The following is a 27448-nucleotide window of genomic DNA, read 5'->3' as shown; positions in this document are numbered from 1 at the left end:
TTTATATACTTTGTAAGGCACAGCGGACCCCTTGTGTCACCATATAAAAGCAGGATAATAATATGACGGAGGATTGTTCCAGGGCAGCAATAAGGAGTGCAAGGGATGGGTCCGGTTGCAGCAATAAGGAGTGCAAGGGATGGGTCCAGTTGCAGCAATAAGGAGTGCAAGGGATGGGTCCGGTTGCAGTAATAAGGAGTGCAAGGGATGGGTCCAGTTGCAGCAATAAGGAGTGCAAGGGATGGGTCCAGTTGCAGCAATAAGGAGTGCAAGGGATGGGTCCGGTTGCAGCAATAAGGAGTGCAAGGGATGGGTCCGGTTGTATGTACTCATGCAGAGAATGGATTTCCCCATTTGCCAGTTAGAATTTGAGTAATCCACGGCCCTCTCTCTGTGTATCGTCAAAAATTCCTGCACGTGCAGTAAACCAGCAGGGGGGCCTGCGTGTGTACCCAATGTCCACACAATGCTGCAGCTAGCACTCCGTCATGTACATGGCTCTAGCATTCACATATATTCCCTCAGCAACAAGTCAGATCTGCAGGAAGGTCAATTATGTGCGGCCGCTATGTCAGCTAAAGTTATTTGTGATATAACGAGCCAATGATGCAGATTATTCTGTATGCTAATTGGCAAAACCTAACAGCTGATCTTCTCCCTCTAACGTCATGTTAACAAACACTACTGGCCTGATAATCCACTTACCAGCATCTCCCCCCCGAAAATTACTCATATTACTACTGGGTGGCAGAGTTCATTGTGGAGGCCTAATCTAAATAGTTGCAGAAAAAGGGTCTACTGAAGATGCCCGATATGTTGCCCCCCTAATGAAGTCACCAATGAGCTGGATCAAGAACCTGGCATTAGCGGACACCAAGCCAACCGGACCACTGAAGCACAGAGACGGGAAAACAGGATGTAGCGAGGCCTCTACTGCGGAGTTCACCTTTCTATACAAGCACATAGCTCCCACAGTAAAGGGAAAGGTCTCCCTGTTTCTGTGCTCAGGACAAGGCACATTTGTCTTGCACCTTCCAGGCATTGACCGTAGCTAAAGCTCAAGGGTCCACCTCTCAGGGGGTGAGACATAGCAGATTGACTGTTGCTTTGTGTATAGATCTCAGCTGAGATACAGTATATGAAGAGAGGACAGAAATCTATCAAACTAAACAGATGTCCATGTACTTTATTATAGCGTTACTAGGAGGAAGTCCCAATATTTCAGCCTTTACCACTCAACTAGTAGAACCACAATGTCCCCATGCTTGGATATACACACCACAACCACAGGGAAAAATCTGCAGTGCTCTTATCTCTCAGACCACTGTCATCCCTTAGCTGGAGCAGAGAGCAGCGTAGATTTAAATATGAGCTTAGAGATTCCCTTTAAAATGCATACATGAGTAAAGCCTACGACTCATTAAAAGTGTATTGTTTAGCCTAACGCTACCAGGATGATTTATTTTTATTTATTACCAGTTATTTATATAGCGAACACATATTCCCCAGCACTTTACAGAGAATATTTGGCCATTCACATCTGTCCCTGCCCCAGTGGAGCTTACAATCTATATTTCCTACCACATGGTCACACACATACACATTAGGGTTAATTTCTGTTGGGAGTCAATTAACCTACCAGTATATTTATAGGGTGTCGGAGGAAACCCATGCAAGCACAGGGAGAATATACAAACTCCACACAGTTAGGGCCGTGGTGGGAATCGAACCCACGACCTCAGTGTTGTGAGGCAGTAATACTAGCCATTACACCGTCTGTGCTGCCCTAGGATGATCTCAGAGGTTGAGAGAGTGAAGCACCACTAGTGACACAGGACATATTAAATCAGAATTAACATTTATTTATTTAATGTTCGACTGTGGTCAGTGAGGTAAATAAAAATGTTTTATTGTTTGGGGTTACTTATTTAGTGCACATTAAATAGCGCCCAGTAAGTGAATAGGAACAATTCGATGACATCGCACAACATGCACACTGGGACACGTGATGAAATGTTCCGTTACCGTATCAGAGAAGTGAGAGGTATGTACATCATCCATCTACTAATACGCAAAAACATCGACCACAGCTTTCCCACTAGTGCAATACAGACCCTGGTACCCGCCATGACACACTAGTATCAGAGGTAACTAAGACTCCGCCGCCAAGAGCAGAGCATGGAACGGCGACTCTGCTACAGATCCGTAACATTATCCCACCGTGAGGCTATAAAGTCTGCGCATCACCGCAATCGGGAAGAAAGGAGCGCTCTGTAAAATTACAGAGAACCACAGATTCCAGAAAGAGAGAAACTATTTTAAAACGCACTTATTTACATATCAAGCCGAACACTAAACCTTCTTCAGATTTACCCTTAGATCCAATACAGTACAGGACTCCCACTACAAACCCAAACTAACCCAAGGAAAGGTTTAGCGTGCAGGCTTTTATGTGGAGGAAAATAAATAATCGCGGTCACTAAGCTTTAAGGCCTAAAATCAGCAGAAAAGTCAGTTTGCTGGTTGGTGTGACCCTAGAGCATGTTATCGTAAGGCTGTTGCAAACTTTCTTGTAGGGAACTTAGCAAATGAATGGGGAAATAATGAACCAATGGTGGTGGCCTATTAGAGACTCATTAGTCAGTAGACTTTGTGAAGTATAAATGACAAGTAAAATGGTCCAGATCACTATACTGACAGACCGTCTAACAGAAATAAGGCACTGTAAGAACTCCCATATCATCAGAAGGAGAACAACCATCCTTATTAAAAAGATCTTGGATTACGATCTTGGATAATGTCAGAATCCATCTCTTAACAAGCTGGAAACTAACAATATAATCCTATATATTAACACTGGACAGTTCACACCATAATCGCAAAACTGAAAAAAAAAAAAAAAAAAAAGACATTCATGATGTCTGTCAATAAATAAGAACCAGAAGTCACACATCGATATGTCCCGTAAACAGCAAGAAAACAAAAATCCTTTGAAACCATTGTTGAGGTCAGACCCTTCCTCCATTTCTGTTATCGGACATTAGTGTAACCTGTGCAAACTATGAGGGCAGAGTACAGGAAAATCCTGACGCCTCCATACATGAGAAGTTCCAGTAACATCAGTGGATCAATCCATTCACAAGGTAAAACAAAGTGGTCACTGTACAAAATGCTACAGCCAGAAGCTGTGCGTTCCTGCAGCCGACAAGACGGACGCATTGTATGGGAGAACCAGTCGGCAGCAGAGATATACGCACAGGGCAACAGGACGGTTTGTCAGGACGTCTCAGCTAGATGTCAGGACTGGTCTACTGCTGCCACAGCAGCTTCCTCTTTGGGGGGAGGCTCCAGGTAAATGGGGGTCACCGATGGAGGTTTCTTAGTCCTGTAATAGAGGGCAGCAATTAACAATAGGTCTGGGCTAACCGATAACTGTTTTTGAAGGGAATGTTGCATCTCCGCATATGCTGATAATGGTATAAGGAACCCGCACAACCTTCCCTGCACAGGCTATAGTTATGCTGATAATGGTATAAGGAACCCGCACAACCTTCCCTGCACAGGCTATAGTTATGCTGATAATGGTACAAGGAACCCGCACAGCCTTTCCTGCACAGGCTATAGTTATGCGGATAGTGGTATTAGGACCCCGCACAGCCTTCCCTGCACAGGCTATAGTTATGGTGATAATGGTATAAGGAACCCGTACAGCCTTCCCTGCACAGGCTATAGTTATGCTGACAATGGTATAAGGAACCCGTACAGCCTTCCCTGCACAGGCTATAGTTATGCTGACAATGGTATAAGGAACCCGTACAGCCTTCCCTGCACAGGCTATAGTCAGGACGTCAACAATGAAAATGTTTACATGTTTAGAAAATCCAATTAAGATTATCATAGTTTCGCACAGAATTTTATTAGTTTATGATGTATTTCACACCTTATATTTACAAGAAAAACACTCCCTTGTCTCTTATAGAACCCCTTTATTGGGATACACTGATTTCTATTCCAGTCATTAATTTTTATTATTGTTGTATGTTCTCTCATACGAGACACTCAGGTGCTACCTATCTCACTGTATACATACATATACCTCTATTAAGAAAGAAAGAAAAATGAAGAGAACTATTGGTGCACTCTAGGAACTGTTGTGTAAGGCTTTGATGCTTAAAATTAAAACTTAACCTTTAATTGCTTCAAAAGGTGCATACACACGTAACGATTTTTTGAATGATTTAACTATAACGACATCTTTATCGTTCAATCGTTGAAAAAATCGTTCAGTTTCTGAGTTATATCGATGAACGATTATCATTCATGCATGTTCCCGTTTGTGGTTTATTCTGACTGACCAACTGAACGATTTTCATTGAGGGAAGTTACAAAAATCGTTCATTACACTTTAAAAAAATCTGACAGACAACCGTTCATAAAATCGTTTAGAAAATCGTTGGTAACAAAATCGTTACGTGTGTATGCAGCTTTAGAATTTATTTTAACAAAAATTTATTAAAAAATACACTGAATAGAATGGTGATAAAGATTAGAAATAAAGTGGTATAAAATTGAATAAATTCAAATAACCTCTGTGTCTTTTATTTATGTCTTAAATCTTGTTAAAAACACCTAAGTGTTAGGTGTCGTAATATATAATGGTTCATTTAATGGTATTTTATTCCAAGTTTTATACAAGGAAGATACTACGGTGTAGAATATAGAGACTTGTGGCAATTTCTATGCATGTACATGTCATGTGGACGTCTTACTCACGAATATGGAGAAGAAGGGAACCCAACCACTAAGAAATGGTTCTTTTTACGGAATAGACGCCAAAGCCCCTTGTGGTTCCCACGGACATCAAGGTCCCACACGTGTAGGCACTAGGAAAGACACATTATCTTAGCCATGTGGTATGGCAGCTCCTAGTACTATAAACACAGGCAGAGAATTAAGTATGTACAGAACAATCTATGTTTAAATATTTCAAATGAGGATTTCAGCAGCGGGAACATGTTTATTCTGGAGAACTGATCATCTATAGCTATAAACAGCCAAAGAAATCACCTTTGCAAGCTGAGACCAGGTGGTGAAGTCGGCCTCCTGCTCCATCCGGATGTACATTACGTAGGTTTTCCCCTCTGTGTCTGGGATAAATGAATCCTCACAAGGATCTCTATTGTGATCCAGCACCTCCGCATCACTGGAAGAAGAAACCTCATCAAGCTGACAGTAACTATATTAGTAACACTGAGCCATCTGAAAAGAACGTACCTCAGGATTTGGTGTATCTCTATCTCATAAGCGTCCTTCCTCAGGCTGCAAAAAGAAACAATTTATTAAGTGCATAGAAAGTTTTATATCAAAGTAATTCCTGTTACCATATTCCTGTAATGCCCTATTTCTGCACTACCTACAAGCTCTCCTTCCATTAACCCCCACCCCCACCAATCCATTTGGCACTTATTCCACGCTCCCTCCCATCACTAAGGTCCTTTTTGCACAATCACCCCTGCAGCTCTCCCTCCTATCGGCGTGGCACCCCCTTCGGCAACCCCCCCCCCCCCCCCCCCATCACAACAGCCCTACTTCATCTCTCCCTTCCATATTCCCTTTTTCCGCCACACTCTCCCCTATCTCTACGGCCCACCTTCCACACTCCCTCCCATCCCTACAACCCATCTGCCGCACTCACATCCCTACAGCCTTCCTTCCACTCTCTTTATCCCGCTCTCCTCCCCTATCCATATGGCCTTACTTCAGCCCTCCCTCTCATCCCTACAGCCTTACTTCCACTCTCTATCATCCCACTCTCCTCCCCTATTCATATTGCCTTACTTCAGCCCTCCCTCTCATCCCTACAGCCTTACTTCCACTCTCCATCATCCCACTCTCCTCCCCTATTCATATGGCCTTACTTCAGCCCTCCCTCTCAACCCTACAGCCTTACTTCCACTCTCTATCATCCCACTCTCCTCCCCTATTCATATGGCCTTACTTCAGCCCTCCCTCTCATCCCTACAGCCTTACTTCCACTCTCTATCATCCCACTCTCCTCCCCTATTCATATGGCCTTACTTCAGCCCTCCCTCTCATCCCTACAGCCTTACTTCCACTCTCTATCATCCCACTCTCCTCCCCTATTCATATTGCCTTACTTCAGCCCTCCCTCTCATCCCTACAGCCTTACTTCCACTCTCTATCATCCCACTCTCCTCCCCTATTCATATTGCCTTACTTCAGCCCTCCCTCTCATCCCTACAGCCTTACTTCCACTCTCCCTCCCATCCCTCATCCCGCTCTCCTCCCCCATCCATATAGCCTTACTTCAGCCTTCCCTCTCATCCCTACAGCCTTACTTCCACTCTCCCTCCCATCCCTCATCCCGCTCTCCTCCCCCATCCATATAGCCTTACTTCAGCCTTCCCTCTCATCCCTACAGCCTTACTTCCACTCTCCCTCCCATCCGTCATCCCGCTCTCCTCCCCCATCCATATAGCCTTAATTCAGCCTTCCCTCTCATCCCTACAGCCTTACTTCCACTCTCCCTCCCATCCCTCATCCCGCTCCCCTCCCTCATCCATATATATAGCCTTACTTCAGCCCTCCCATCCCACTCTCCTCCCCTATCCATATAGCCTTACTTCAGCCCTCCCTCTCATCCCTACAGCCTTAATTCCACTCTCCCTCCCATCCCTCATCCATATATAGCCTAACTTCAGCCCTCCCATCCCACTCTCCTCCCCCATCCATATAGCCTTACTTCAGCCTTCCCTCTCATCCCTACAGCCTTACTTCCACTCTCCCTCCCATCCCTCATCCCGCTCCCCTCCCTCATCCATATATAGCCTTACTTCAGCCCTCCCATCCCGCTCTCCTCCCCTATCCATATAGCCTTACTTCAGCCCTCCCTCTCATCCCTACAGCCTTACTTCCACTCTCCCTCCCATCCCTCATCCCGCTCTCCTCCCCCATCCATATAGCCTTACTTCAGCCTTCCCTCTCATCCCTACAGCCTTACTTCCACTCTCCCTCCCATCCCTCATCCCGCTCCCCTCCCTCATCCATATATACAGCCTTACTTCAGCCCTCCCATCCCACTCTCCTCCCCCATCCATATAGCCTTACTTCAGCCCTCCCTCTCATCCCTACAGCCTTACTTCCACTCTCCCTCCCATTCCTCATCCCGCTCCCCTCCCTCATCCATATATATAGCCTTACTTCAGCCCTCCCATCCCACTCTCCTCCCCCATCCATATAGCCTTACTTCAGCCTTCCCTCTCATCCCTACAGCCTTACTTCCACTCTCCCTCCCATCCCTCATCCCGCTCTCCTCCCCCATCCATATAGCCTTAACTTCAGCCTTCCCTCTCATCCCTACAGCCTTACTTCCACTCTCCCTCCCATCCCTCATCCTGCTCTCCTCCCCCATCCATATAGCCTTACTTCAGCCTTCCCTCTCATCCCTACAGCCTTACTTCCACTCTCCCTCCCATCCCTAATCCCGCTCCCCTCCCTCATCCATATATAGCCTTACTTCAGCACTCCCATCCCGCTCTCCTCCCCTATCCATATAGCCTTACTTCAGCCCTCCCTCTCATCCCTACAGCCTTACTTCCACTCTCCCTCATCCATATATAGCCTTACTTCAGCCCTCCCATCCCACTCTCCTCCCCCATCCATATAGCCTTACTTCAGCCTTCCCTCTCATCCCTACAGCCTTACTTCCACTCTCCCTCCCATCCCTCATCCTGCTCTCCTCCCCTATCCCTACAGCCTTACTTCAGCCCTCCCTCTCATCCCTACAGCCTTACTTCCACTCTCCCTCCCATCCCTCATCCCGCTCCCCTCCCTCATCCATATAGCCTTACTTCAGCCCTCCCATCCCGCTCTCCTCCCCTATCCATATAGCCTTACTTCAGCCCTCCCTCTCATCCCTACAGCCTTACTTCCACTCTCCCTCCCATCCCTCATCCCGCTCCCCTCCCTCATCCATATATATAGCCTTACTTCAGCCCTCCCTCTCATCCCTACAGCCTTACTTCCACTCTCTCTCCCATCCCTCATCCCGTTCTCCTCCCCTATCCATATCAGCCTTCCCTCTCATCCCTGTAGTCTTACATACACTCTCCCTCCCATCCCTCATCCCACTCTCCTCCCCATCCATATAGCCTAACTTTAGCCCTCCCTCTCATCCCTACAACCTTACTTCCACTCTTCCTCCCACCCCTCATCCCACTCTCCTACCCCATCCATGCGGCCCTACTTCAGCCCTCCCTTTCATCCCTAAAGCCCTCCTTTGCCCACGCATCTATTCCTGCTTCACTCCCTCCCTTCTGCACTGCTCCCCAAACAGGTCACATTATCCCTTTACAAATACACACTCCTCCCTCTAAAGTTTACCACAACCATATTTACAGTAAATAAAATATACATAATCAATAAAAAAAAAAAGTCTCACCTTTCCACGTTTGATAGCTGCACATTTGGAACAGTGTTGAACTTGTGTTTTTTAAAATAAGCTTCCTGCATAAAACAAGTATCAGATATTACAGGTTAAGACAACCTATAATAAGGAAGTGTATAGGTCCACAAAGAGGGAAACATAACCCTGTAACATGTAAAGGCTAGAATGCCTGTGCTTTTAACAGCAATGGACTGCTTTCCTACTGTAGATATAATCAGCAATGGATTGCTTTTCTAGATGCAATCAATGGACTGCTTTCCTAGATGCAATCAGCAATGAATTGCTTTTTCCTAGATGCAAATCAACAATGGATTGCTTTTTCCTAGATGTAAATCAGCAATGGACTGTTTTCCTAGATGTAAATCAGCAATGGACTGTATTCCTACTGTAGATATAATCAGCAATATATTGCTTTCCTAGATGCAATCAGCAATGAATTGCTTTTTCCTAGATGTAAATCAGCAATGGATTGCTTTTTCCTAGATGTAAATCAGCAATGGACTGTTTTCCTAGATGTAATCACAAGGGATTGCTTTCCTAGATGTAATCACAAGGGATTGTTTTCCTAGATGTAATCAGCAATAGGATTGCTTTCCTAGATGTAATCAGCAAGGGATTGCTTTCCTAGATGTAATCAGCAAGGGACTGCTTTCCTAGATGTAATCAGCAAGGGACTGCTTTCCTAGATGTAATCAGCAAGGGATTGCTTTCCTAGATGTAATCAGCAATAGGATTGCTTTCCTAGATGTAATCAGCAATGGTTTGCTTTTTCCTAGATGTAATCTGCAATAGGATTGCTTTCCTAGATGTAATCAGCAAGGGATTGCTTTCCTAGATGTAATCAGCAAGGGATTGCTTTCCTAGATGTAATCAGCAATGGACTGCTTTCCTACATATAATCAGCGATGGCTTGTTTTCCTAGACAACATTCTGATCAGAGATCATAGATTGGTGTTAGTAGGCTCAGATAAGGGACTTCTAAATCAGCCTCTTCAATGAATACTTGTGTATTACACCAGAGTATATAAATATTCTGTAGTAAAGGGTGTCTGACAGTACAGTCCTGAGTATTATACACAGATGTATACGCTACACCAATTGAACTGTAACCGTATTGTGTGGAGAAAATATGTAATTTTGTGTCACGTACATGCATTTCACACCCTTAATGTGGCTGAATCAGCATTCTGTAGAAGGATCAGTAACAACGAAACTGTACATATACACAGGAGTTGCTAATTTATAATGGGAAGACCCAAGTAGCATTACACTACACTGTAAGCCTGTACTCTATATACCTTGCGGTCACTGGAGAATAATAAAGTATGCACAAAGGGATGCATTGCAGAGGAGGTATACAAGATCCAGGGTTCCAAATGGATCAGACAGGTCAGTTCCGCCATTACACCAAGACTACATAAATTACACAGGAGATGAGGGGTTGGAAAGCACAGTCCTGGTATTACACCCAGAGTGTATAAACACAGTAGGACAGTTCTGATATTACACCCAGGGGAAGAGGACTAGGCCTAGTAAGACAGTTGTGATATTATATATAAACTAGGTAGATGAAGGGTCTATGTCTATGAGGACAGTTCTGGCATTATACCAGAGTACAGAACCAGAATAAGGAAAGAGGAGGTCTCTGGCTGGTAATGTCAGGCTGTAGAAGAGTTGCTAGAATAACAGTATGAAATAGGACTTACATGGAAATATCCGTTCATGTTGAGGCCTACGATGCCGAAATGATACGATCTGGACACATCTGGAATCAGACACTCCCTTCCCTTTCTCTGCTCCGGCATTCGCATCCACATATCCCAGTCCCACAACTAGCAAAGAGAAAGTGTCAGTCACTCCCCCTGAGACAAACACAAGACAAATAGCCCACAGACAGCCACTGACCTTCTCTGGAGTCGGCCACTTTGGTTCCAGCTCATTCTTGTAAAGATTTTTATTGAGCACCCAGCCCAGGCCTGGCATGGTCTCCACTCTATAGAGCAGTGAGGGGTCTTCAGCTGTGTGTTCATACCCCTGAGAGAGACAGACAGCATAATGTATTGGTCACAGTACTGGTTACAGATACCACTTCCCAATACTCTCCTGCCCAAACACTGCACCTCTGTCATACATTGGAGAAGAGGAGCAGACTATGGTAAAGGCGAATCTCCTGGTGCAAGCTATAGAGTTAGTCATTTATACAGGCTGCGTACCTGATCGTTCCAGGCAGAGATACAATACAAGCTCTCGTCCTCCTCCAGCAGATGGATCGTCTGACTCAGGAAACTGCACAGATAAATAAATCTCTCAATGAGTCACCTAAGAGCAGCAGGTGCCCCCCCAGCCCAGACACAGAAGCGGCCACTGCCTCACACTAAACAAGCTACTGGCATAATGGGCACAGTGTCTGGCACAAACTATGAAATTGGCAATGTGTCCTTCTATACACAATCCTATGAACCAGATGATTGCACCAAGCTCTATAGTGATGTTAAGAAGTGTCACAAGAAGGCAATAGCGGACAGTATACAAGAAAAACATTAAATATACGTTTATAATTAGATTCAGGACTCTACCTGAAGAAATCTACAGAGATATCTAGGTCTTCTTCTAGAACGATGACGAACTTGGCATCCTAAAAGGAAAGAGAGATCATAATATATCAATGTACATTCCGACACTGTAATGTAGGTGACAGACACGCATCAGGAACATTCTACAGGCGACATTCACAAGCAACAGATCCCTGATGTACAGTCTAAACCACAGTAATATGTAACACATGACTGTTCTATACATTTAAACACAGATAAAGATGTATATTCACTATTTATAAGCATATATTTATATAAAAGTCTCTAAGACATAGAATGGCTGTAAACATGGAAGCTGTAATGAGCAACTGTCTCTGCTACAAATCACCCAATCCAGAATATTTAGAAAAAACAAACAAAAAAAAAAACAATTTAACCAGTATTATCCTGGCCACGATACAATACAGAGCACTGGCCTAATTGCTAACATGGTGGCGCATTACGGTACGAATACACCTGACAGTCACATAGCGGTGATCGGGCCAGATGTGTGATCACTTTACCTGCACTGTATAAAACATGTCCTATCTACAGTGCTCTCCCCAGGGACTTTTTCGCAGACGCACCACCTGGCATTTTTCGCTCACTGCCCCAGCTGACATCAGGCACCCAGGACTGGCCTTACTTGACCTGACAAGAGTACACTAGCACCAGCCAGCTGAGGGCTCACTACATGGAGTCACCCCCGCCGGAAGAAGGATCCCAACCGGGGCTCCCCTCTACTAGTCTGCTCTGCGTCGACCCCAGTCCAAACCGTACAGGAGACAAGCACTGCAGACACAAGAGAGTGTCACATACTGAGCAATGGTGGGATGTCTGCATGTGTGTGGTTAGCTTAAGCCCCATCCAATAGCCAGGGAGACCATTTGCCCTTACATTACTGCTGGTGCCCGACTCTAGGAGTCCTTTCCCTTTGCAGTACACGTCAGTGAGGGTGTAGTAGGTTCAAATCCAGACAGTGGCAGTCCGGCAAGGGTGAAAATCCCGATCGTCCCTAAGGTAAGTATCGCTAACCTAATCCCCCTCCCAACCCTAACCCTCACTTAGGGGTGCCTAACCTCCCCCTCAAGTGCCTAACCCTAATCCCCCCTCTAAGTGCCTAAACCCAAGTCCCCCGGGGGGGTGCCTAACCCTAACCTCCCCCTGGGGGTGCCTAACCCTAACCCCCCCTTTCCCCTTGCCTAACCCTAAATCCCCCCCGGGAGCCCTAAACCTAATCCCGCGGCTGTCCGCGCCCGGCATCCCTTCATTGGGATGCTGGGCGTCGGTCTTCCGGCGTCTGGTTAATGACAGGCGTCTAGATTTAGACGCCTGTCATTAGTACCACACCGGGATTAGAACGTCTGGAAGCCAGCAGTCGGGATTTAGACAGTCGGCTTCCAAACTACATCCCGTCAGTGGATTCTTATCATCCCGCATTTCTTTAAAGCTCTGATTCCCAAAACAGACTGAATGGATCCAGATTGTTTTGTCCGCCCCTGGCGTAAAACACTGCGACTCTGGTCATTATCTGGACTTGTGATGCGAGAATTACGTACTATAGAGCTACATATGTGCAACATGATGTATTAGATTGATATATCCAAAACATTAGCATTAGAAATACAATACAAACAAAACCACATATTCACAGAATACAATAGTAGTATGTATTAATAATAACACTCACCGGATGCAGGTTAAATGTGGCGGTCAGGCTGGCTTTATAATGCTGTGAATGATCAGAGTACATTTTAATACAAATAACGTTATAGGGAAAGAACAATGCAGCGCCCATATGTAGCACCTGTCACACACAGCGCACTGACTGGTGGGGTAAGCATGTTCCCTGTATGTCTGAGGGCTCTCTGCCACATTGATAAATGTATCTGCTGTGTTACCTGGGCTACACGAGCATTTTTAATGCTTATTGGGGTGTGCTGGATGCCTTTCAGTCCATATAGCTCTACCACATCCATTGGTTCCTGTGGGAGAAGATGACAAAGCACAGTGAGACGTGGAAGGGAAGTTAGACACAGAGAACATTCAGTACGAAGGATGAAAGGCGGATGTTTACAGGTAAGGGGGCTCACATACACACAGTCACAGAGAACATTCAGTACGAAGGATGAAAGGCGGATGTTTACAGGTAAGGGGGCTCACATACACACAGTCACAGAGAAACTACGTCTGATGAATTAAGGGTAATCTGACATCGTTTCAAAAGACGCACCCAGCAATGTATCGTACGTACTTTGCATAGTGCTTGGCGGGCATAGCCACAGGATTCAATTTTACCGAGTATTAATAATAATGAACGCTGAAGGCAACGTGAACATTCATGAAACACACAAGAGTGTATGTAGGCCAATTTGTTACATTAGATTTAGTCGCATCTGAGTGTGTTTACTAGGCTTTGCTGATTGGCACCGCAGGCCTGATCCATCTCCAGTGTGTATAAGGCCCCAGTGATACAAAAATATTCTTATACAGAACACATCAATATAGCCGACAGGCAGGTGACAGATCATAGATAGGAGACACTGACATGTAACGGATCACTGTTATATAGGAGACAATGACATGCAACAGATCACGATCATACAGTATATGCGGCCAGATCAGTTATACAGGAGACCTAGACAAGCGGCAAATCACATATAGAGGAGATTGGTATGTGTCAGACTTTGTGCAGATGGCAGCACATATATAATTATCTGAACCAGTCTGTTACCTCATAGTAACCATCAATAAAGACTGTGATCATCTGTGGGGTGACACCCTGTGCTGACAGCAAAGACCGCAGCATCCTAGAAAACAGATGATCAGTGAGTCAGTGTGCTGTATAAAGACCCTCTCGCCACCCACTGACCCTTCCCCCTTGCCTCCCACTTAAGGCCTCCCCCTCTTGCCACCCGCCAAAGGCCTCCCCCTCTTGCCACCCGCCAAAGGCCTCCCCCTCTTGCCACCCGCCAAAGGCCTCCCCCTCTTGCCACCCGCCAAAGGCCTCCCCCTCTTGCCACCCGCCAAAGGCCTCCCCCTCTTGCCACCCGCCAAAGGCCTCCCCCTCTTGCCACCCGCCAAAGGCCTCCCCCTCTTGCCACCCGCCAAAGGCCTCCCCCTCTTGCCACCCGCCAAAGGCCTCCCCCTCTTGCCACCCGCCAAATGCCTCCCTCTCACCACCCGCCAAAGGCCTCCCTCTCACCACCCGCTATCCTCACCATCCTCTGAACCCCCCCCCCCCCCCCAAATCTCTGATCTCCTCTTAGCCACACAATACACCAGCAGATAAGATTACACAACACTCAGCGCACTCTGTATCACACAGACTCCTGGGCATTAAAACATTAACTGGAAACAGGAAACAGTTCCTAAGTCATTATTTCATGGGACTCTCCACTACAAAGCTCAGCTCACCTGTACAAGTAATTGGGTCTGTTCCCAGCAATCACTGCCACTGGCACATTGGACACACGGTTTTCTTTTAGCTAAAGAAAAATAAAAATAACTGAGCACCACCCCTGCAGTATGTAAAAACATTGCCCTGACAGCATCATCATATAGAACACATTTTCAGGACATTCTAAAGTTGAGGTGGAGAGTAGTAATTGTGGATACAGGGCCTGATTCAGCAGTGCACCTTAGTGCAGCACAGATATGCGATCCCGCACGCAGACTGTCAGTGATTGACAGTCTGCTGCCGTTTGTGGGTGGGGAGGGGAGCGGCGATGCCCTCCGTTCCACGAAATGGCGGCGTATATCGCCGCCATTAGGGGGGACGGAAGAAGCCAGGTTCTCCGTCGGCTAATGGAGATTTCCTGGTTAATTTATCTCAACTGCGGCAGCCAACTGCGTGACCCCATGGGTCACTTTAAGTAGCCGATGTCCCGCTAAGTATCCAATGCTGCGTTTCGAAGGCACCATAAAAATCCACATAAGAAGCAACAGCAAAGGTGTATTACAGGAAATGAGACAGTGGATAGAAGTTTTGTAAAGGGGACCAGTCACGTGGGATCGTAGTGCTAAATAATACTGCACCCACCAATCACCTAGCTAGTCTTGTACAGTGGAACAAGTCAAGTGGGATCACAGTGCCAAATAATGCTGCATGCACCAGTCACCTAGCTGGTTTTGTGGACAAGTCACGTGGGATCACTGAGTTACATGCTAGATTTGAACAGGGGACCAGTCACGTGAATCACAGTGGTAACTAATGCTGCGTGCACTGGTCAGCCAGATAGTTTTGTACGGAAATAAAATGCAGTGAGAAACTGTGTAGCAGATGTGGGAGATTTTTTGGAGGTGGTATTCACATGATTATGCAGATGGTATTGAACATGGCACATGAAAAATAAGTCACAAAGACAGCATTATTATTACTACTAAGACAGTACTACTATTATCCTATATAAACAAGACTTCTAGACATTCTGCAGCATTGCACAGTGTGAAAATAGAGCATAGTACGCAAAATGTAGATATCCAACAAGCAAAATGAGGGGGGGCCCTGCTCGTGACATATTATAATCTATGGATGTAGGTATTCAGGAAAATGGTGGTGTCCTTGGATTCTGCACTGAATAGAGACAGTAGGGTCATACTTACAGGCATGGGATTAAATTCAATAGGAGTCGGATCCTTACAGCTACAGACACTGCCGTAACCTTCCACTTTACTGCAGAAGCGTTTCCTCCTCCTGTTTAGCTCGGTGTCCGGCCAGTGACATTCTGCATCTATAATACCAATCAGATGTAAATTCAGCGGAACAAAAACTAAGGCCCTGATTCAGAGCTGGTCGCTCTGACAGAAACCACAGCTATAGCGAGCGACCAGGAAGATGGTCGCGATGGTCAAGACCATCGGGCTTGCGACGAGACCCTTGTGGTAGGGTCTCGTTGCCGCAAGCCCCAGAGAGCTTTCAGCTCAAACAGAGCCGAAAGCTCTCCCACTGACATCGCTTGTGATGTCAGTGGGGCCGTCCACAGACGGTAGGTGTTCTCAAGGGAACGCCTCCGTCTGGGCAGCCACGCCGCCGGCCTGCCCACCAAAGGGGGTGTGCTGTCACTCAACATCGACAGCACGCCCCCTTTGGTGCGAGACTCGGAGCGACGGCTTGCCCGTCGCTATCCGGGTTTCGCGCTTGCGCACGACGGAGCCGGCTCCGTTGTGCGCATGCGCTCTGGGCCAACATCGACCCGGTTGCGCGCGCTTAGCGCTTGCGACCGGGTCTGAATCAGGCCCTAAGATCCTTGTACTCTGTTCATGAACTGGTCTCATTACCTTCACAGTTACACTGCTCCCAATAATCACAAACTATATGAAATATTTTTCTCTGAGCCCATTGGGAGACACCATATGGGCATACAATGCAACGTCACAGCTTGAGCGCTTCTAAATTAACCACCATAAACTCAAGCTACTCCATCTCTGTACCCCGGAAGCATGTAGGGAAGTTCAGTATGGTTCTAACTAAGCCCTTAGGACAGAACCAGGGGCACAGAGCAAGAGGGAGACGTGAGAACGAGATTCTCCAACACCAAAGGAGACAAAAGTCCTAACTAGGAGACCAGAGAAAAAAGCCAGAACAGAAATACGCACATAAACTGAGGGCATCCTCACTGCCGCATCAAACATGTCGATGCATGGCTGAGTCCACCTGTCCACAATCTGGGGTAGATGAGCCAAAAGCGGGTCAACAAGATAAGAGTTGACTGTTCTGGATCTGAGAATGACAGCATGATCTTTCTGCTAACTCTTGCTGCTGTAGCCAAGCTGAAAGGAAAGGTCCGACACTGAATGTGATGGGACTGCATGAAAAACTAATATACCTCCCAGATTGGAACACCCAATTATGCGTCCTTCATGTCCATGGACATCATCAACTCGTCTTGTTCATTGCTGTTAATGAGCAACCCTGACAGTCATACAGAGAAATAACTATATCTGGTATATATATACCTCCCCGGTCAGAGCCTGCATGGAGGAATAGCTATATATGGTATATAGGGTAATAAATAGATTCAGCAGTTAATTGGCTATAATAATAGCAGGGGTCTTTGTAAAGAGGGGGTTCAGGGATGCAAGATCTCACCTTCTGGGGGAACCAGCTGGATGTCCGTCTTCAGAAGAACCGGATCACCCCATGTGGAAAGAGCTGGGGACTTGGAGTGTTTTTCACCATAAATGTGTCCTACAGAAAAGAAAGAACACATCACTAAGTACCAAGAACGGCATGTTGGCATGCATAGGGCAAGCTACGGGAAAGTGACGTGAAATTACCTCCTTTCTTCACCACAAATGTCCACATGTCTCTCCAGCCTAGAGTCGCTGCAATCTGGCTGCCCAGGCTCTTCAGCAAGTTCTTGGCTGTATCTTTCAGATGGAAGGAACCCTCATCCTGTAAAACAGGGGCACAACGTGTGGGATTAGAGGTATTGATCCCACGGAGAATATAGGAACAAAGAGCATCTATCACTCTGTGAAAAAGAAATGACACAGAACAGAAAAAAAGACCCCCCCCCCCCCCAAAAAAAAAAAAAAAATTATATGAAAAATGCAAATGATGCTGCCCCATATACAGGTTTCCACATCTTCACCAACATCAAGCACTGAGTGATTTGTTTATGGTGGATAGAGCACAGAGGAACCAGGACCTAATCCCCTGACTGCTGAGAGAGATTAGTTCAGATAGAGAGACGTTTAGTAGGTCTAATTATAAAGCTATTGAGGGACTGATTGTGAACAATTTTCAAAGGGTCACTGAAGGGAATCGAAATTATAACCAACATTAGAGGATATGGTCAGATATAAATCAAGTAGGTTTCATGGTTCAAAAAGCATTAGGAAACATGTCAGCGTGCAATAATTATGGTTTACTATATGGAGTAAATTTACTAAAGTGAGAGTTTTTAAAAGTGAGTTTTAGAAGTGATGTTGCCCATAGCAACCAATCAGATTATAGCTAGTGTCTTCTAGAAGGTGCTAGTTAAATGTTAAGTAGAATCTGATTGGTTGATATTGGCAACATCACTTTTGGAACTGAAGGATGATTTCACTTATAGCAGATTATACACATTGGGAAATAAAAGGTTATTGTTAAACACTACCTGACTGTTCTCAATTTCAAAACACAGTCTCTATTACAGAGTACCTAACACCATCCATATTTACAAAGTGTGCGGCGATTCCATTTAAGACACCATATACAGTCCACGTTGGTGGAAGTGGCTCAGTGTCAGGGTACTGCAAATGCCCATCGGGAATAGCATTCAGCACTCTGTGCAGCGTATTTTGGAAAGGAAAGCAGGCAGGTTGGTTCTTTAATTAATTAAAGCAACAACAAAGAATATTTTAGTGATGGCCAATAGGAATAGTGCTACTACCGCAATAAACATATGCAACAACCACCAAAATGTCAAGATTTAGAGAGACACAATAGCTAGTAGAAATGTATTCTTATTGTGTGTGCCTGGAAAACGCACAGTAGCACTTTTGTATGCAGATTCCGTTTCCATCGTGTAGACAAATGTACAGCACCACGTCACACAATCTTCAGTATATGTTGTACAAGACTTATCGGCCTGTTCATAATACAGTATCAACATTTTAAATTGGGGTATTCCTGAAAGAATAGTCCACAGAATTTACCTTGACGGTGAAGATGAGAATACGACCTCGAGCGACCATATTAAGGAAGAGAACCATTGCTTCATCTTCATGGGGCGAGTACGTGTCAAACACTCTCTTTGCCATGACGTGACCCTGCAAAGAGAAAATTACAACAATGTTATACAACCTGGACTCATGCCCCTCTCATCTACAGACGGCAGCATCCTGACAGTCACAATCCCGACATTAATAGGTAAGTTTTCTAACGCTACCCTTACTCCTGATCCTCCCTCCCTGGTGGTGCTTAAACCTAATCTCCCCCTCCCTGCACCCTAAACCTGATCCCGTCCCTTAGTACCTAACCCTAACACTCTCCCTAGTGCCTAACTCTAACACTCTCCCTAGTGCCTAACCCTAAACTTAACCCTCCCCTAACCCCCAATACTTACCTTTGGGATGCCAGCAGTCGGTATTCTGGAGTCTATTTAGACAGTCGGCATCCCGTCTGCCGGGATGCTGACTACATCCCATCTGATGGATATCTACAGTTATATCACATGTTGTACATGAGATCAGACATGGCATGTGAGAGAGAGAGGGGGTGAGGAGGGGGAGGGAGAGAGAGATGTCTGTATTTCAAACCAGGGGCGTTTCTAGAGAGGAGGGGGTCCGTGTACAGCAGTCTCCGACACGGGACCCCTCCTCTCCGCCCGGCGGCCAGCAGCGCCCTGAGCTGTGCGCGGCCAGCGCCAGAGTTATAAACTCTGGACACTAGAGGGTGCCCAGAATCTATAATGTATGCACAGGTCACCGGGAAAATGGCCGCGGCGGCCATTTACCCTGTACTGCGCATGCGCAAACAATGGGAAAATGGCTGCTGAGGCCATTTTCCAGTCGTTTTACAGCGCTGGACGCCCGCACCAACTTGGGACTCCGGAGAGGTAAGTAATATTATGGGTGCAGGGTGTGCGGTGCCGGGCACCCCTGGACCCAGGGGCCCGTGTTCCCTGCACCCACTATAGATGCACCTCTGTTTCAAACATGTATGTAAAAGTGCTCTGGGATATACTGCGAAAAAGTAACACAGAACCAGACATGATCATATGATGATTTGTGTGAGCCCAGGCACCACCCAGCATCACTATCTTACAGTACTACAATTACTATGATAAAAGTAACACCCACATCACACAATACCAGCATCAGGCTGCACCTTACCGTCGCCTGATTCAGGACAATGACGTGCATCCCTCTTCCCTGCTCCCTGGCTTCATCTTCCAGCACCTGAAACATAGGACATGTGACAGGAAATAGAGACAAATATAAAGCTGCTACAATTAATGTACTTTCCCGGAAAAACTGATGCCAATTTCTGAAAACTACAAATGTGTCCTCCTATACCTAGCCTCAATACATCATGAGGCGAGAGACGCCTGGCGCAAATGAGCCACCAGGTCTTGTGCGACTTGGCTTGCGTCAAGCATCTTTTTTGTGTCTTTTTCATCCGAAATGCGTCTTAGTTAGATATGGTCAACCAGTTAAAATTTTATATGATTATCCTTTATTTATATGGCGCCATAAGGGTTCCGCAGCGCCTTACAGAGTACATAAACAAATGAGCACACAAAAGACAAGTACATAAACAAATGAGCACACAAGAAAAACAGTTAACAGTACAAACAATGCAAGACAAATACACGATTTATACATTGCTGCATAACACTTAAATAAGCAGCATGGCGTCAGCAACCAAGGATTAGGTGCTGTTGTAAATTAAAGTAGGAGTAAGTGAAGGAGAAGCACGTGAGGGAAGAGGGCCCTGCTCGTGATAGCTTACATTCTAAAGGGGAGGGGGCAGACAAACAGGGATGACACAGATGGGCTGGATTGTGAGGAAGGAACATGGAGTGGTGGGTTAGGAGGAGAGCTGGAAAGCTTTGAGGAAGAAAGGGGTCTTGAGAGCCCATTTGAAGATTAGGAGCCAAGAAGCAAAGTTAACCTGGAATTTTGAATTAAGGCCCGGGAGACGAGGAAAGTCAGCTACTCGAGGAACTTGGAAAAGGCAATTGATATGAGCATTGAATGCAAATAATGAAGTGGAGAGTTTAGAAGGTAAGAGTTGGTGGGAGTGACCAATGATAGAAGTACCCAAACACTGTTGCAACCACGAGGCCAGGGAGTGTGAAAGAATGTGAGGCCCCCAAAGGAGATAGCTTCAGGAGAAGTGGTGTCAGATGGGTAAGTCCAGGATTTGGTGATGGCTAGGAGATTGAAGGAGTTGAATATGAAGCTGTCATAGACAGGGGCCAATTGATTATAGACAGGACTGGCATTCCAGAGGAGACAGGAGAGAGGGACACAGTTGGGAGGAGAGAGAAGGAGATTGTTAGGGTTGCTGTAGTGTGGGGTTGAGAATGATTTAGAGCAGGGGGATAAGGAGAGAGTGTGTATGTGGTAGGCTTCTGAACGAGGAAGGGTGACAGCAGGTGGTGTGCAAGGTGGAGGTTTGGTGTGGTGTGGGTTGAGAAGAAGAGGTGTAACTTGGAGAAAAGGGAGGATGCAGGGCTTATGAGTTATGGGAGATGCAGTGGAGAGTACTAGATGGGATGAAGGGGGTTAGAGGAGATATGCGACACTTGTATATCTGTGTGCGACTGAGTCTGTATATGAAGCACAACGGAACTTGGCAAGGAAAAAAGCGTGGCAGCTGCATCATAGCAGTTTGTGTACAGATTCAGACTCAGTCGTACACAGATGAACAAGTGTCGCATATCACAACAATGAGTGAAGCCTCATGAAGCGGGTTGTCACATCCGATTATGTCCAAGATGCATTTTCAGGCAAAAAAGAAATTTGGTGCAAGCCTGGTCACACTGGACCTGATGCGCCATGAAGGGCTGTTTGGGACGACTGCAGCAATAGTGTATGAGGACACATCTGTAATATGAATATTGCTCACCAATAACATTCTTCTGTGAGTAATATTTTTGTGTTTTAATCTCAACATATGCATATAATTACATGCTTCTTCTGTTTTACTGCTTGCATAATAAGGTTTGTGTACATATATGAAATACTAGCTGAAGTACCCGGCGTTGCCTGGGTTTAAATCTTCAAGTTATTAAGTTTTATTATGTGATGTCATCCAAATCCATCCAGTTGAATGCCTAGAACAGGCTCGTTGTGTCAAAGTTCTACCCAACGCGTGGTGAGGTCCGACCGGGACCCCAACCACTCCATTAGGCATCCCAGACCAATTCCCACCCCTCTTGTGAGGTTTTCATCCAAATCCATCCAGTGGAAGGCCCAGAACAGGCTCCCCGGGTCAAAGTTCTGCCCAGCGTAGACCATTGGGAGGTCCGACCAGGACCATAACCCCCCTAAAACCTGGCCAGGATCCAACTGGACCAACTCGCGTTGGTTTCATCCCAAACGGTGCAGGGGTGTCCGAGTGCATAACCGGACAACAACAACAAACAGACCAATGAATTTTATATATAATATGTGATTAGCCTTTAGTGACCTTTTAAACATAATATACAGTATCTTTATTAAAATATAATATAGATACTAATCAAGTGTGGAGTTTATAGTCTGCAATAAAATTAACCGTGTTAATAAATGCATTTGCAGAGATGGTGACTGTCTCTCTGTAGTATCCCTTTATCTCCACACTCACCGTTGTACCATCCACTGCGATATAGACCTTCGATCTACTGGAGTAAACCTCAACATCTAATATCTTTTTACCACTGACAGCTCGACGAGGGAAATCTACATTTTCAGAGTTGTCATCTGTGCAAAAAAAACACAACAAGAAAGTTTGGGTAAATGGGATGGAAATAGGAATACACAGCACCGCGCTGGCTGCGTTCTACACTAACCATAATCTTGGTCAATTTCCTCTTCATTTACAGCGCGCCGGGTGTCCAGGATCAGCTTGATGTTGACAATAACAGTGACGAGCAGGAAGAGAACAGCTGCAGTCTAGGATAGAGGAGTCATATATGTGACAGGTACAGTGTATGAGGGGATTATTATCAATCATGCATCATGTCACACAACCACCTCTGGTCTCCAGGGAGAGACACTTCCTATGGCATATCATTCCAGGACAGTTTATGTTCTTGCTTTGTATGTAAGGACCACTGTAAAATATTTATTATATACCACCCACCCTGCGCTTATTGCCACCATCATTTACCTGACACATTCGTCGCACTGCCCGCTGGTTGCTCAGTTTATATTTCCAGGCCAGGTACCAGCTGCGCTTCTTATGCGGCAGAGGGGGTTTATCCATGGTTTCTGGGCTGGGTGGAGGGCCCGGAGGACCAGGAGGCATCTGTCTGTTTCCTCTAGTCATGGGCATCTGTGGTGCCCCGTGCTCTTAAATGGCAGCATGAAATCTGAAGGGTCACAAAGAAAGACAGTAAAATAGCAACAGTATCCGAGATACAGTGCAGCAACCATACGTCTATCCGTTATCTCACACCTACATCACAGAATATCCAAATAACGGGAATTCTAGCCAAGCAGGAAAATAATGTGGAAGTCAGACATATTAGAGGACTGTATGTTGGTCATATTAGGACAGGCCAGATTACTTTCTTGTTTTTATTTAGTCTTTATTTAAACATAAAGTGAATGACACAAACAACAGTTTATATAATCTTTACTACTAGACTCATTCTGGATAAAATACAGTAACTTTACCCAGTTCTAGCCAAAGATAGATGGAACGACAACTCTGTAATAAGTAAGCACAGGGCAGATAAAACCCAGGACTAAAGATCAGAACTTTATCTATATAATAAACATGTCTGTCTTTTATGCATGGCCAGTTTTGGACCTAGTTCCTCCAAATTTGGCAGGGTGGTGTAGTTTGACCAAGATTAGGTTTTTGCCTAGGATTGAACTTTGTCAGGGCCACACACTGTCACACAATCCCTAAAAATAGGGACACTCTCTCAAGTTACACAGGTCCTAGGGCTGGCTCCAATGGAAATTGGCAGTCTGCCAAAAAACCTGTGTGAAAACTAGAAAAGTATCCTTTTAACTTCACAGTCTGCGTATCCACTTGTAGATCTTGGAACAACAGTACGATTACATTATAATCGTACAGTCGTTCCTCATCCCCTGTAGTGCCTATACTGAGCGATATGACATTCAGTGCAGGCACCCTCCCTCATCCCTGAATATGGCCAATCTGTCGTTATTGGCAGATTGACCGTCATGTTCAGGCGATGATTGATGTCGGAAACGACCAGCGGGAGCGAGCATCGCTGGTCGTTTCCGACATTATACTGGCCGATTCATGCACGATTAATGAGCGATTGAATGATTACGATGTCGGAATCGCTCAATCGCTTTGTTTAATTGGCAAGTGGATACACGGCTTCAGACTTTTTGACTCATGCAAGTTCATATTAAATCCAGAGTAAAGGGCCCCATACACGGAGCGATATAGCTGCTGATCCAACGGATTGGAACAATATAGCAGCTATATATCGTTCCGAGTGTAGGCACAAAATCTAGCGTTCTCACTAGGCTGTTTTAGCAGGGCGCGGCGCCGCGCTTTATTTTTAAAGGGCAAAAAAGCACCCTGTCCTCTGGCGCTGAACAGCCTGCGGGTGCCGTCCCCACACGCGGGTCGCAGTTTCCTGCGGGGGGAGGAAAACTGCGATGTAGGGGTCTCAACCGGTGGATGGATGCTGGGCGCATGCACCCAGCATCCATTCACACTGACAGCAGTGCTTGGGGGCAGCCAAGCATGTCCGTAAGTCCCGGGCACGCCCCCAAGAGTGATGAAAAGGGGACGCGTCTTAAAGACACACCCTCTTTTCATTGGCCAAGCCCCTTTTTGGGCGCCTTCGGCGCGCGCAGATGTGCCCTCTCTCTAGGTCCGGCATCGGAAAATAAACACTAATTGCGCGCTCCCATGGGGTCATCCATTGCTCCTCCAGATCTTTCTGCATGCACAAGAGATCTGTAGAAGTGCTGAACAATAACATGCAGGTTGGGCGCCGGATCGCCCATTGTGTGGGGATCACCTGATATGTCGGCCGCATCGGTGGGTACACATCGTATCGTGTATGGGGCCCTTTAGTCCTTTTTAAAATTATATATATATATATATATATATATAAATCCCAATATCCGACACTCAGTCGGCCGCTGTAGCCTATATCTCCTTGCTTGGGTGCCTTCCCCAAGTGGGACACACCCCTCTGATGCAGGAATCAAAAAATTAGGTGGCACTCCAAGACTTGTATCTTTGTCAACTCAACGGTGCTTTATTGCTACGTTTCGGGGTCCAGCGACCCTTCGTCAGGACACACATTATATTATATTAGTCAGCAATCTGTGTTTGCATGCAAGGGTGTAACTAGAACTTTGTTGGCCACAATATTTTAAAAGGCCACCCACCAGAGGTAAAAAAAAACCCATACATTTGCCCCCACCCAGAGCCCATTCAGCTAATGCCACACACTAAAAATAGGCCCTGGCATTTAAAACACACAAGCTCACCTCAAGTCAGCATCTGACTCCTAGCATAGACTCCTCCCCTTACTATTCCTGACTCCTCCCACTTCTTAGTCTATGCTCTTACAAATTAGGGATGGACATCGGAAGATGATTATACTACCTGCAAAAAGGGGCACTGCCTGTGAGAAAGGGGGTTGGCCTCACAACAAACAGGTGTGGTCTCGCTGGGAAGGGGCGGGACGACATAATAGTACCCCAACTCAAATTATGCCACACAGTATTGTCCCTTAGTTACATTTACACTACACGGTAGTATCCCTTTCACTTTACTCTACACAGTAAAGCCCAGTCACGTTATGCCACACTGTAGTACTCCTTATAAACATTATGCCACAGAGTAGTAGAGCCCCTTATAAAATATTATGCCACGGAGTAATGTCCCTTACACTACACAGTAATGTCCCGTACACATTATACCACACAGTAATGCCCTTTACAGATTATGCCACATAGTAATAGTATTCCCCTACATAAAATTTTTCCACACAATAGTAGTACCCCTTACATTATGCCACACTGTAATGCCCCTTATAACATTATGCCACATAGTAATGCCCCTTACACATTATACACCCCCTGAAACTTACATCCACATGTCCCTCCAACAGCCTTTACCTGTGTGCAATCAGCAGGTGTGGATTTGGCGCCTGGGCCACCAGCTAATTACAGCTGGCGCAGCGGCAGGCAGCACTGGCACAATTGCATCTGGCGCTGAACGCGAGCCAATTGAAGCTCGCGGACCAGCAGCCGCCATTGCTGTTTTGGCTGCCGGCTCCGATTGCCTTGCAACCGGCGATAATGTCTCTCCATGTCTGCCTGCCACCGGCAGCCCCTGTCTCTCCATGTCTGCCTGCCAACATATCAACACTGCCGACAATCATGCCCCCTCGGGGCCCTGACTGGACTTGCCCACCTTATGTGTGTGAGACTGGGTGCAGGGGAAGCGCTGGTCCAAAGAGGCAGCTCGGGCACCACAGAAGCCACATCCCCTTACACCTACAGTAGTTACGTCACTATTTGCATGCATGTTAGCAAAGAGTGGGGTCCTTTTCAGGATCAATGGAATGGGGTTATAGGCATGGCATTTGCAAATAAAGCTCCTGTACTGCCTTAGTAGGTATAGGACCCCCCACAGCCAATCCCTATAATTATGGGACCCCTACAGCCTGTCCCAGCACTGTCCCTGTAACTATAGGACCCCCACAGCCAGTTCTGCACTGTCCCTGGAATCATAGGACCCCACAGCCAGTCCTGTAACTATAGGACCCCCACAGCCAGTGCTGCACTGTCCCTGGAATTATAGGACCCCACAGCCAGTCCCTGTAACTATAGGACCCCCACAGCCAGTGCTGCACTGTCCCTGTAAGTATATGACCCTGTGAATTGGAATAATGACCACAGGTATCTCAGGAGGTCCCCACAACTAGGGAGCGGGGCCTGAGCTGTTGCCTGTCCCTAACAGAAGAAGCTGACCCCCGTCAGTCACCCGGTGACGTCACGTCGGTGGGGGCGGAGACTCGGTTGGGTACTGGACTCACCCGTTGCTAACCCGCAGCCGGACGTGTCTTTGCAGCTGCTACCGGCGCCCACAACCATCATCATCGTCTCTCACAGGCGGCGGGGCCGAGCACGTACACAAGTGACACAGCCAGTGCGCGCCGCCGACTCCAAAAGAAGAGCATGATGTGACGACCAGCAGGCGCAGCAGCCACGCCTAGGGGGCGCTAATTTACCTGGAGTCTGGCATCATCCAGGTCGTGGTGGTGGGGAACTACAAGTCCCAACATGCCAGCTGTGTAGAGTATGACAGGGCGCCAGGCTCTGACCTCAGTGGATGAGATTATTATTCATTTGTATTCTCCTCCTGGAGTAAGGGTCACAGGCTGTGGGTGCTCCTTAAGGCAGGGGTCTTCAACCTTGGCCCTCCAGCTGCTGTGGAACTACACGTCCCAGCATGCACTACCATAGTTTTAGCATGCTGTTATATCAAAAAGGTGGCAGTGCATGCTGGGATATGTAGTTCCACAGCAGCTGGAGGGCCAAGGTTGTCTGGTCCTGGGGGAATACTGACTGCTGCACCCCTCTACTCCTTTCCCCCGTTATTACTCGCTCTGATCCCTCCCTGGCTACGCTGCCTCATGCCTTCACACAGGTTTGCACTTTATTATAGTTACCTGTATACTTAGGCTTACCATATCATCCCTTTAAACCGGGATACTCATGGATTTTACGTGTTCTGTGGCTCATTAAAACC

General features: G+C 46.4%; 1 protein-coding gene across 1 annotated transcript; it reads right to left on the bottom strand.

Annotated features, from left to right (window-relative positions):
- Nucleotides 1-1839: 1839 nt before the first annotated feature.
- POMGNT1 (protein O-linked mannose N-acetylglucosaminyltransferase 1 (beta 1,2-)) lies at nt 1840-26865 on the bottom strand. Its single transcript, XM_088471613.1, has 22 exons — nt 26733-26865; nt 22853-23054; nt 22533-22635; nt 22328-22443; nt 19867-19932; nt 18688-18801; nt 17320-17437; nt 17132-17230; nt 15646-15773; nt 14458-14528; nt 13775-13850; nt 12942-13025; nt 12731-12772; nt 11044-11102; nt 10681-10753; nt 10373-10501; nt 10174-10299; nt 8462-8526; nt 5275-5319; nt 5068-5203; nt 4774-4883; nt 1840-3385 (listed from the first exon to the last, which is right to left on the bottom strand). Exons 2-22 carry the CDS (start codon nt 23015-23017, stop codon nt 3298-3300), a joined length of 2013 nt encoding a protein of 670 aa, XP_088327739.1. The 5' UTR covers nt 23018-23054; nt 26733-26865; the 3' UTR covers nt 1840-3297.
- Nucleotides 26866-27448: the final 583 nt, after the last annotated feature.

Source organism: Taudactylus pleione, unplaced genomic scaffold (assembly GCF_031769625.1).
Source record: "Taudactylus pleione unplaced genomic scaffold, aTauple2 ptg000115l, whole genome shotgun sequence".
Classification (NCBI taxonomy): Eukaryota; Metazoa; Chordata; class Amphibia; order Anura; family Myobatrachidae; genus Taudactylus; species Taudactylus pleione.
This window is presented reverse-complemented; position numbering and strand designations above follow the sequence as displayed.

Coding starts and splice junctions, on each gene's coding strand:
- POMGNT1 (XM_088471613.1), bottom strand. CDS start 23,017: ATGCCCATGACTAGAGGAAACAGACAGATGCCTCCTGGTCCTCCGGGC. Junction 17,231..17,319: donor ATTTGTGGTGAAGAAAGGAG/GTAATTTCACGT, acceptor TCTTTTCTGTAG/GACACATTTATGGTGAAAAA. Junction 13,026..13,774: donor TTATTGATGGTTACTATGAG/GTAACAGACTGG, acceptor CTTCTCCCACAG/GAACCAATGGATGTGGTAGA.